The 12,549-nt window shown below is 48.2% G+C and overlaps 1 protein-coding gene across 2 annotated transcripts in view; it reads right to left on the bottom strand.

The window, feature by feature from the left end:
• Positions 1–1,998, bottom strand: part of LOC129711834 (GTPase-activating Rap/Ran-GAP domain-like protein 3) — an 82,638-nt gene extending 80,640 nt beyond the window's left edge. The window contains exons 1-2 of one of the 2 annotated variants that reach the window (XM_055659788.1): positions 1,864–1,998; positions 11–56 (exon numbers count right to left, since the gene is read on the bottom strand). In XM_055659788.1, the coding sequence (XP_055515763.1) occupies positions 11–23 (13 nt within the window). In that variant the 5' untranslated portion in view covers positions 24–56; positions 1,864–1,998. The remainder of the gene's footprint in view (positions 1–10; positions 57–1,863) is intronic. The other variant, XM_055659789.1, reaches the window with a different exon arrangement.
• Positions 1,999–12,549: the final 10,551 nt, after the last annotated feature.

Here is a 12,549-nt window from a genome sequence, read left to right as displayed (position 1 = left end):
AAAGACTTACCAGTAGCTGTCATTTTGTTTGTTATATCGGACTAAGGCAAAAATATCTGTGACAGAAGCTAAAGAAATATCCACAGTTTACATATTAATACAGTCATGTTTTTAAGCAGATGCCCATCTTAACAATCTCCCATCGTCCCATCTTAAGAATCGTAGACAATTGCTCAAAGGAATATTTGTACTCACTTATTCTTGGTTGTTTTGATTTAATTTTGTTGAAGATAGACACAAAATGCCGGAGTAACTCAGCGGATCAGGCAGCATCTCGGGAGAGAAGGAATGGGTGACGTTTCGGGTCGAGATGCTTCTCCCTAGAGATGCTGCCTGTCCCGCTGAGTTATTTTGTGCATATATTCTGTGTCAACCAGCATCTGCAGTTCCTTCCTACACATTTAATTTTGATGATATTAATCAAAACTGACAAAATACCAGCATGTTGGTTCAGCTGGTAAAGCTGCTGCCTCACAGCGCCAGACGCCCGGGTTCAATCTGACCTTGGGTGCTGTCTGTGTGGAGTTTGCATGTTCTCCATATATCCGGGTTTCCTCTGGGTGCTCCGGATTTCCCCCCACACTCCAAAGACGTGGTTAGCAGGTTAATTGGTCCTCTGTAAATTGCCCCGAGTGCGTCTGGAGGGGATGAGAGAGTGGGATAGCATAGAACTGGTGTGAACGGGTGGTCGATGGTCGGTATAGACTAGGTGGGCCGAATGGCCTGTTTCTATGCTTATATCTCTAAAAAAACTAAAACCGCCACACTAAATTCTTAGCTCAAGATATTCGTTTCACGGAATATTTATGTGTTAATGAGTTTTTAACATTTCAATCATATTTTTATCAAATGACATTTCGCAACATAACGCTGAAGTTAATTCAGGAAGAACTTAAAATCTGATGCATTATGCAGTGTAATTTTTACTTGGTCTCCGAATCTAATAGAGGAATAAATCATTGCTGTGTGACTTCCCCAAATAGCAAAACAAAATACAAAACACAAATTATATTAAAAACCTACTGAAGGTCCAGTAATGATGGTAAAAGAAGCTAAGGTGCGGAGAAGGTTTACGAGAATGATCCTAGGAATGAATGGGTTAACATATGATGAGCGTTTTGCGGCACAGGGCCTGTACTCGCTGGAGTTTAGAAGGATGAGGGGAACCTCATTGAAACTTACCGAGTAGTGAAAGGCTTGGATAGAGTGAATGTGGAGAGGATGCTTCCACTAGTGGGGGAATCTAGGACCAGAGGGCACAGTCTCAGAATAAAAGGATGTACCTGAGGCAGCAGATCAAGTGATGTGAAACTGGCCCAGTGATCTCCAGCTATGTTGGTCCCAAGCCCAGCATTGGAGCTAGGCAAGACCAGGAGCAAGATTTTGTGGAAGGCATCAGGGTTAACAATGGCAGACCGTAGACGGGCGGTACGGTGGGGCAGCGGTAGAGTTGTTGCCACACAGCGCCTGAGACCCCGGTTCGATCCCGACTGTGGGTGCTGTCTGTACGGAGTTTGCACGTTCTCCCCGTGACCGGCGTGGGTTATCCCCGGGAGCTCCGCTTTCCTCCCACACTCAAAAGGCGTAGGCTAATTATCTTGGTGAAATTGTAAATGGTCCCCAGTGTGTGTTGGATGGCGCTAGTGTGCGGGGATCGCTGGTCGGCACGGGTTGGGTGGGCCGAAGGGCCTGTTTCCGCTCTGCATCGTTAAACTAAACTAAACTAGTAATGTTTCCTCCATTAGCAGGAGCTACTGGGTTAGTGGGGGGTGGCGAAAAGAGGATGCAGGCAGCCTTAAACCAAGCACAGACCGTCAGACTAAAGGCCAGTAACCGTGAGGCATGTACGGGAGAAGAGGATACGTGTGAAGTGTGAACGGATCATTGAAGGTTTGAAGGCTGGCGACGAGTCCTCCCCCTGCTGGAATACCATGGTTACAATGTCGTTCCCGATATGCCGCTTCCTCTCCACCTGAAAAGCAAAGAGTCAGACCTGAAGTCACTCTATAGGCAATTACACACACAGAATGCTGGAGTAACTCAGCGGGATAGGCAGCATCTCTGGAGAGAAGGAATGTGACGCTGGTCTCGACCAGAGACGTCACCCATTCCTTCTCTCCAGAGATGCTGCCTGGCCCGCTGAGTTACGCCAGCATTCTGTGTCTATCTTTGGTTTAAACCAGCACCTTCACACACATACTCTACAGGCATTGCTGAGCAGTCTACTAATGAAAGGGTCTCTATGTTAACAATCTCTATATATAGGTGGTGGCGCAGTGGCGCCGCGTTAGAGCTGCTGCATTACAGCGCCAGAGAAACGGATTTGACCTTAACTATAGAAACATAGAAAATAGGTGCAGGAGTAGGCCTGCACTGCCATTCAATATGATCATGGCTGATCATCCAACTCAGTATCCTGTACCTGCCCTGATAAATTTAGCCACAAAGGCCACATCTAACTCCCTCTTAAATAAAGCCAATGAACTGTGGCCTCAACTACCGTCTGTGGCAGAGAATTCCAGAGATTCACCACTCTCTGTGTGAAAAATGTTTTTCTCATCTCGGTCCTAAAAGATTTTCCCCATATCCTTAAACTGTGACCCCTTGTTCTGGACTTCCCCAACATCGGGAACAATCTTCCTGCATCTAGCCTGTCCAACTCCGTAAGAATTTTGAATTTTCTCTCTCAATCTTCTAAATTCTAGCGAGTACAAGCCGAGTCTATCCAGTCTTTCTTCATATGAAAGTCCTGACATCCCAGGAATCAGTCTGGTGAACCTTCTCTGTACTTCCTCTATGGCAAGAATGTCTTTTCTCAGATTAGGAGACCAAAACTGTACGCAATACTCCAGGTGTGGTCTCACCAAGACCCTGTACAATTGCAGTAGAACCTCCCTGCTCCTATACTCAAATCAAACTATGGGGGCTGTCTGCACGGAGTTTGTACGTTCTTCCCGTGACCTGTGTGGGTTTTCTCCAGCATCTCCGGTTTCCTCCCACACTCCAAAGACGCACAGGTTTGCAGGTTCATTGGCTTGAAAAATTGTAAACTGACCCTAGTGCGTGTGGGATAGTGTTAGTGTGCGGGCATTGCTGGTCAGTGCGGGCCCGGTGGGCTGAAGGGCCTGTTTCCACGTTGTATCTCTGAACTAAAACTAAACTCAATTTACCTTTCTCACTGAATACCCCACCGTCTTACCAGTGAAAGAAAAGGCTGGAGCCATTACCAAATTGGAGGAACAGCACCTCATATTTTGCTTGGGCAGCTTACAACCTAGCAGTATGAATATTGAAGGTAGACAAAAAACTCAGCGGGTGAGGCAGCATCTATGGAGTGAAGGAAATAGGCAACGTTTTAGGTCGAGACCCTTTTTCTGACTGTGAGGGTGGACGGGGGGGGGGGGCGAAGAAAGGAAGAGGCGGACACAGTGAGCTGAGGGAGAGGAGAAAGCAGGGACTTCCTGATATTAGAGAAGTCAATGTTCATACCGCTGGGGTGTAAACTGCCCAGGCGAATTTCTCTTCAAATAAGCCTTGCATCCCATCTCTCTCCGTCCCTTCCCCACCTTAGTCATCGTATTAGTTTCACTGTCTTCTTGCTGAGTTTCACTGTTTGTATCAACTTCTCCACAGCCAACAATGGACCATTGTGGGCTCCACTTTTCCATGATGATCGTTGTTTACTTTAATTTCTTCTGTTGCATACATTTCATTCTTTTGTTCTATGCACCTACTCATATCTCTTGTTTCCCGCTCCCCTGACCCTCAATCTGAAGAGGGGACTCGAGCCGAAAAGTCACCTCTTCCTTTTCTCCAGAGATGCTGCCTGACCCTGCCCTATCCTTGATGCTGCCATGGATAGGACCGGTGTGGAGGGATATGGGCCAAGTGCAGGCAGGTGGGACTAGTGTAGCTGGGACATGTTGGCCAGTGTGGGCAAGTGGGCCGAAGGGCCTGTTTCCACACTGTATTACTCTGTCCTGCTGAGTTACTCCAGCTTTTCATGTCTATCTCTGATGTAAACCAGCATCTGCAGTTCCTTCCAACACGATTCACTCAACTTTGTTCGAGGATACAAATCGCCAATGACTGCACGCACGGCGACTCTGTTGGTTAGAGATACAGCACGGAAACAGACCCGTAGGACCACCGAGTCCGCGCCGACCAGCTTAACCCCATTAGGGTTGCCGTATTAGCAGGGACATCCCGTATATTGGGCTAAATTAGTTTGTCCCGTACGGGACCGCCCTTGTCCCGTATTTGACTGCTACTACTCGGGTCAGAGCCCCGCCTCACCCAACCCGACATAGTGCAGCCCATGGAGTGCAGCAGCAGTGCCTCGCCCGTGGACCCGTCTGTCGGCAGCCCGGCCAGCTCTCCGACCTTCGGACCTTGGCTTACCGCCGACACCACCACCCTTCCTTCTCACGGCCGATCATCGGTTCATGAGTTGGATGGGGCGCCGGAATTTGTGTGCAGCAGAACACAAAGCTCAGACGGCGGGCCAGCAGAGGAGTATTGGCCCGGGCCGCGCGACGTCGCGCGTAAAGTCCGGCACCCGGGCCAAAACTCCTCAGCTGGCCCGCCAGCTGGGCTTTATGTGCAGTCCAGCACCCGGGCCAATTCATCATTCACCCAACCACGGCCGAGTCGGTCAAAGAATTGCCGTCGGGAATTTGTCCTGTATTTTGACCTTTTGTTCCTTATTTGGGAGTGAGAAGTTGCCCACCCTAATCCCGTACACTACCAGGAACAGTTTACAATTTATAGAAGCCAATTAACCTACAAACCTGCATGTCCTTGGAATCCGGGAGGAGGCAGGAACACTCGGAGAAAACCCACGCAAGTCATAGGGAGAACATACAAACTCCCTAGAGATAGCACCCGCAGTCAGGATCGAACCTGTCACTGTGAGGCAGCAACTCTACCGCTGCGCCTGTGTTGGGTGTTGCCATTGTGGGTGTTACAAGAAAGAAAGGCATTTCTAATTCATCTGTAATTGTCACTTCGACCTGCTGAAGGTACGAGGTTACATCGAGTGTGGGTGAGGATGGTAAATGTTACCCTGAGTGATCATGCACAGTGGCGTGGGAGATTGCAACCTTCACGTGGTCCACCCTGTTTCGACAAATACAATCAACCTGGCGTGCACAAAACAAAACAGAACAAGTTACACAAAAATGCTGGAGATACTCATCGGGTGCAGCAGCATCTATGGAGCGAAGGAAATAGGCAACGTTTCGGGCCGAAACCCTTCTTCAGACTGCAATGTTGCCTATTTCCTTCACTCCATAGATGCTGCTGCACCCGCTGAGTTTCTCCAGCATTTTTGTGTACCTTCGATTTCCCAGCATCTGCAGTTCCTTCTTAAAAACAGTTGTTTTACAACTTTAGGCCAGTCACGGTGGCACAGCGGTAGAGTCAATGCCTTACAGCAAAATGCAGTGCCAGAGACCCGGGTTCGATCCCGACTACGGGGGCTGCCTGTACGGAGTTTGTACATTCTCCCCGTGATCTGCGTGGATTTTCTCCGAGATCTTCGGTTTCCTCCCACACCCCAAAGGTTTGTAGGTTAATTGATAAAAATGTAAAATTGTCCAAGTTGGCGATATTCAGAGTACTGCCCTGCCGACTCCAAAATTCAGAAGGTTCAGAAGGTTAGGCTGTAGTTCGGATGAACAACAAATGAAAGATTCCAATGGGACCAAAAATAACACCATAACCAAGAGAAGTGACGAATGCATGGAAATATATCCCTTCATTGGCTATATTTAAGAGGGAGTTAGATGTGGCCCTTGTGGCCAAGGGGATCAGAGGGTATGGAGAGAAGGCAGGTACGGGATACTGAGTTGGATGATCAGCCATGATCATATTGAAGGGGCCGAATGGCCTACTCCTGCACCTAATTTCTATGTTTCTATGTTTCTATGTTTCTAAATCCCAAGCTTCATGGTCACTGATTTTGAATGATTGAGCATGAAAACAGGCCCTTCGGCCCACCGAGTCCATGCCGACCATTGATCACCCACTCACACTAGTTCTGCATCACCCCCACTTCTCATCCACTCCCAACACACTAGAGGCAATTTACAGGGGGCAACCATCCTACAATCCTGCACACCTTTCGGATGTGAGGGGGGATACCGGAGGAAACCCACGCGGTCACAGGGAGAACGTGGAAGAAAGCGCCCGAGTATCGGGATTGTACCCATGTCTCCGGCGCTGGGTACAATCCGGTGACGGCTGAGGAATTCAGCAGGTCAGGCAACATTTCTGGAGAAAATGGATAGGTGATGTTTTGACAGGGGACTTTGTTCTCCAAAGATGCTGCCTGAGGCGCTGGGTTACTCCAACAAATTTGCGTCTCTTTTCGGCAACCTGCGCCTGCAGTTCCTTGCACCTCTCCTACCCAGAAGGCAACGGCTTATTTTACTAAAACAACGCAAGAGGTTTAGTTTAATTCAGTAGAAGTTCATCACGGCACAGTGACGCAGCAGTAGAGTAGCTGCCTTACAGCGACACAGACCCTGACCACAGGTGCTATTTGTACCAAGATTGTCTGTTCTCCCCGTGACCACGTGGGTTTTCTCCTGGTGCCCCGGTTTCCTCCCAAACTCCAAACGCTCCAAATACTTACAGGTTTGAAGGTTAATTTGGCTTCGGTAAAATTGTAAATTGTTCCTAGTGTGTAGGATAGTGCTAGTGTGCGGGGATCGCTGGTCAGCGCGGAGTCGGAGGGCCGAAGGGCCTGTATCTGTGCTGTATTACTAAACTAAACTAAAACTAAACGCAAAAAGTTATTTCCCGGTGAACAGAAATAACAAGAACAAGGTGTCATAAAAAGATTCAGCCATTGTTTCTAATGTCAAGAACTTTAACAAAGGGAGTGCGTTTTTGATTGAAAAGGTATTGAAAATAAATGACAGCAAAAGAGATTCTGCAGAGCAGAAATATCACCTAGCTTTACAAATCCTGCAGCATGGTCAGAAGCCTAACTGGAGACCGCTACAGCTGAGGAGCAAAGCTGCGTGCTATTTTCGTCATATACATTCTGTAGACGCTGGCTGCCGCTGACTCTGTCAGTTTGCAGGCAAATGTAATGAAGGGGAAAAGAACAGGTACTGACAACTCAGTGCAGAGGGTCAGATGAGAAGAGGCGACTATAAAAAGTGGGGGCAGCATGAGGAAGAATAGCTGCAGAGAACTACAGGTGGGAGACTCTTAAAGGAGAAAGAATCAAACTATAACTAGAAGAATCGATGAATGTCTGGAAATGTATCCCTGGTTGATAATGTTAAGTATTCCACACTGTAGCATTAAGTTCATGTTCATATAGGTAGGCGGCGCGACTCTCGTCAGCAGCGGCCTCTGCAGCCCGTCCGCGTTTTTATTATTTTTTGTCTATGTTTTCTATGTAGTTTTTGTTATTTTTTGTTGGGGTGTGTGTGTGGGAGGGAGGGGATAACTTTTAAATCTCTCCCTGCGCGGGAGACCCGACCTTTTCTTTGTCGGGTCTCCGTTGTTGTTGGGGCTGCAACGAGGAGCGGCCTCCAACAGGAGAAGACCGGGGACTCTGGTGCCGACGACTCACCTCACCGTCGCGGAGCTGGCCGAGTCCGGAGCGGGTGGAGCGGTGGTGGAGCGCTGCTGCTGCTGCGGCCCGACCTCCGGAGAGTCGGAGGGTGCAACTGCGGGTCTGGCGGACGGAGGCACCGGGAGCCCGCGGGTCCTTGGAGGGAGACCGCTTTTCAGGGCTCCTGCAACGGCGACTTCTCCCGCCCGAGTTGCGGGGTTGAAGAGCTCCTGGAGCGGGGCCTTACATCACCGCCCCGCGCGGCTTGGAATGGCCGCGGGACTCTGCGAGCGCACGCCGGGGGCTCTAACACCAAGACCCGGTGTGCGACCTCGCACCACCCGGCGTGGCTTTAATGGCTGCGGGACAATCGCCATCGCCAGCCGGGGGCTTTGACTTTGACTCTGACATCGGGGGGGGGGAGAGTGCAGTGGAGAGATAAGTTTTTTTGGCCTTCCATCACAGCGATGTGATGGATGTTTATGTAAATTATGTTGTGTCTTGGGTCTATTTGTTTGTAATGTATGGCTGCAGAAACGGCATTTCGTTTGGACCTCAAGGGGTCCAAATGACAATTAAATTGTATCTTGAATCTTGAATAAGTTCAAAGGAGCAGAATTAGGCCATTCGGCCCATCAAGTCCACTCCGTCATTCAATCGTGGCTGATCTATCTCTTCCTCTTAACCCCATTCTCCTGCCTTCTCCCCAATAACCCCTCACACCCGTCTACACACCTCCAAAACCCAGTCTGTTCATGTCAATGAAGGGCAGCGGGCAGAGCCGCTGCCTCACCGTGCCAGAGACCCGGGTTCAATTCTGACCTTGGGTGCTATCTGTGTGGAGTTTGCACCCCCGCCTGGGTTTCCTCCGGGTGCTCCGGTTTCCTCCCACATCCCAAAGATATGCGGGTGGATAGGTTAATTGTCCCTCAGTAAATTGCTCCAAGTGTGTAGGGACTGGATGAGAGAGTTTGATGATGTTGAACTAGCATCGAGGGTCGGCGTGGATTCAATGGGCCGAAGGGCCTGTTTCCATGCCCTATTTCTAAACTTCAGAATAGAATAGAATATCCCAAGGAGAGTAAACTTCCAGGCCCCCAGCCTGTGACAAAGAAAGTTCGGAGAGACACAAGAATCCGCAGATGCTGGAATCTTGAGCAAAACACAAAGTGCTGGAGGAACTCAGCAGGTTCGGCAACATCTGTGGAAGGGATGGACAGACAGTGCTTCAAGTCGGGACCCTTCTTCAGAAGAAAATTCAGTTGATGTCTTGGATTCAGAACTCTAATGGATCAAATAGTGAACTGGTGCCTGGACTTGTCAAGATACTATTTTGTATCAATTTTGATACAAAACTGTCCCTAGTGGGTGTAGGATAGTGTTAATGTGCGGGGGGTCGCTGGTCGGCACGGACCCGCTGGGCCGAAGGGCCTGTTTTCCGTGCTGTATCTCTAAACTAAACTTAAAAGGAACGTGTTGGAAATAAATATGAATCAACAAATCAGCGATGCTTTAAGAAATTTCAACGTCCAGTTATAAGTTAATAAGTGATGAGAGCAGACTTAAGCCATTCGGCCCATCAAGTCTACACCGCTACATGGTTGGATGGTCGGCGACTTCACCGTCTCCCCCCACCTGGTTTGACAGGTGAGGAGGGGGCTGTGGACCCCCAGCAGGACTAAAAACAAGACCTGTCAAAGGGTGGATGAGCTCCTAGCGAACCAACGGCCATCCACACTTCAGTAGAAGTTGCGATCACTGTCGTACATGGCATTGTGAGGCACCGTGCCCGTTGATGTTTCCAACAATGATGTTGATGATGATGATCCTTGGAAACAGAACAAACTTTCCCCTTTGGAGTTGATGTGTCCAGTTGCTCGATTCCGCCCGGTTATTTGAAATGGGATATTTTTCAAAGCTTTGGAATGTAACAAAAAGATGCTTGAGAAAATAGTCCAATCAATCAGCAAGTTATCAGTTGGAAAGCCCAGGGACAAATATTAAATTCATGGCATGGTGCAGCGTCTGATAAAATATCTCATGGAATTGATTCTCAAAGAAAGGGGGTGGGTTTGTGGGGCATGTTATTTTACACAGAGGGTGGTGGGTGCCTGGAACGTGCAGCCAGGTGGTGGTGGAGGCAGACATGATAGTAGCAATCAACTACTGGCAGTGGTAGTGGAAATGGTATTAACCTCCACACGGGACCAACCACATAACAGGTCAGGCACGAAAAACGGGCCATCTCGACCCTTAGTACTTGTGGGTGAGCACATAATGGCACCTAGGCCCAACCACCTGCGGAGTTTACAAGGATGAGGGGGGAGGTGGGGTGGGGAAATCCATATAACTATACAATTTATTTGAAATGATTGGACAGAGGGAATGTGCGTCCACCACCTTCACCAGGGGGAAGTCTCATCCAGAGGTCGTAGCCAGAATTAAGATAGAATAGATATAGATATGCCCCCTTATTGTTACACTATACATGTCTAAACCCCTAAAAGTCCTCGTACTCAGTGCATACATATATGTTTGAAGTACAAAAAACAAGAACAGAAAAGCAAAAACAGAAGGGAGAAGGGGGGGGGGGATAGGGATGCACAGCACGGCGCTAGCGACATATATACAGATGGAAGTCCAGGTGTTGGGCTGTGAAGTCAGTGCATGTGTGAATTTGAATTAAGAGTAGTTATAATTTTCGGAAAACAACTATTCCTGAGTCTATTTGTCCTGGATTTGATGCACCTATAGCGCCTTCCAGAGGGCAGCAGGTCGAACAGTCCAAACGCAGGACGTTCCTTTTAGGAAGATGAGAAGGAATTTCTTTAGTCAGAGGGTGGTGAATCTGTGGAATTCTTTGTCACAGAAGGCTGTGGAAGCCAAGTCAATGGGTATTTTTAAAGCAGAGATAGATAGATTGTTGATTAGTACGGGTGTCATGGGTTATGGGGAGAAGCCAGGAGAATAGGGTTAGAAATGAGAGATAGATCAGCCAAGATTAAATGGTGTAGTAGGCGTGATGGGCCGAATGGCCGAATTCTGATCCTATCACTTATGACCTTATGAGAATTTACAATTTTACCAAAGCCAATTAACCTATAAACCTGCACGTCTTTGCAGTGTGGGTAGAAACCGGGGCACCCAGAGAAAACCCACGTGGTCACGGGGAGAACGTGAAAACTCCATACATTCAGCAGCCAAAGTCAGGATTGAACCCAGATCTCTGGCGCTGTGAGGTATCAGCTCTACTGCCTGAATTCCATGGAGGACATGGATGGACAGTGTTCCCTCTATTCCATCAATCTGAAGAAACGTCCTGACTGGAAATGTCATCTGGCCATTTCCTACCAAAGATGCTGCCTGACCCATAGAGAACAACATAGAACAGTACAGCACAGGAACTGACCCTTCAGCCCACAATGTCCGTGTTGGACATTATGCCAAATTCAACCAATCTCCTCTACCTGCACGTGATCCATATCCCTCCATTCCCTGCATATCCACATACACATACAAAAGCCTCTTAAACATCACTGTAGTATTTGCCTCCACCAGGCACTCACCACCCCCTGTGTAAAATACTTTCCTCTCCTTTAATGTTTCAGACTCTTACCTTAAAGCTAAGCCCTCTAGTCGTTGACATTTTCACCCTGAGAAAAAGGTTCTGACTGTCTACCCTATCTATGTCTCATCATTTCATATACTTCTCTCAGGCCTGCCCTTCAACCTCTGATGCTCCAGAGAAATCAATACAAGTCTGCTCCTGCTTTGTTTGTTGTTTGCAAAAAACAAATCTTGTTAGCGTAAGAATAGTAGAGAGATAAAAATGCTGGAGAAACTCAGCGGGTGCGGCAGCATCTATGGAGCGAAGGAAATAGGCAACGTTTCGGGCCGAAACCCTTCTTCAGAATAAGCGTAAGAATAGTATTGTATTTGTGCACATTTACAGTCATATAATCATGGAAACAGGACCTTTGGTGCAACTTGTCCACGCTGAACAAGATGTCTCATCTACACTAGTCCAATCTATACATGTTTGGCCAAAATCCCTTTTAACCGTTCCCCAGCCATGTACCACACTATACACATACACATACACACACATACACACAAAGGTGGTTTGCTCCTGCCATGGTTTTTTTAACTGGGAAATAAATGGATGGCTGGCGCAGCGGTAGAGTTGCTGCTTTACAGCGCTTGCAGCACCGGAAAACCCAGGTTCGATCCCACGACTACGGGTGCTGTCTGTACGGAGTTTGTACGTTCTCCCCGTGACCGCGTGGTGGTTTTCTCTTCGAGATCTTGGGTTTCCTCCCGCACTCCAAAGACGTGCAGGTTGTAGGTTAATTGCTTGGTATAAGTGTGAATTGTCCCTAGTGAGTGTAGGTAAGATAGTGTTAATGTGCGGGGGATCGCTGGTACTTGGTGGGCCGAAGCGGCCTGTTTCCGCGCTGGTATCTCTAAACTAAACGAGCAGATAACTGCATGCTGCAGGGAGACCACAACTGAAACCAGTCAATTAAAACAGAAAGATAAAAAAGAAAGTGACAAAAAGGGTGGTCCAATGAATCTGAATCCCTGCCTCCGGCACCTCATTCATCAGACAAGGGTATCGGAAAATTGGAGATTGCTACCCTCAAGTATGTAGTTTTTTTTTCTGTTAGCCTATTTCCAAGCTGTTATCTCTAAATAATAAGACGGTTGCTCCTTGCAACCAATACTCTCAACCCCAAATAGATGAAAAGGTGAGAGTTAGTTCACTTTAGTTCATAGGGGGTTGGCACGGTGGTAGCAGCGGTAGGAGTTGCTGCTCTGCAGCGGCAGGGACCCCGGTTCGCATCCTGAAACGGGTGCTTTATATAGCGAGTTTGCACGTTCTCCCAGTGACCGCGCAATATTTTTCAAGGGATGTAGGTTGAATCGAACACTCCAAAGACGTGCAGATGTGTAGGTTGGACGTAGCTGGAAATGGT

This window comes from Leucoraja erinacea, chromosome 31 (genome assembly GCF_028641065.1).
Source record: "Leucoraja erinacea ecotype New England chromosome 31, Leri_hhj_1, whole genome shotgun sequence".
NCBI lineage: Eukaryota > Metazoa > Chordata > Chondrichthyes > Rajiformes > Rajidae > Leucoraja > Leucoraja erinaceus.
The sequence above is the reverse complement of the archived record's forward strand: the minus strand, read 5'-3'. Positions and strand labels throughout refer to the sequence as shown.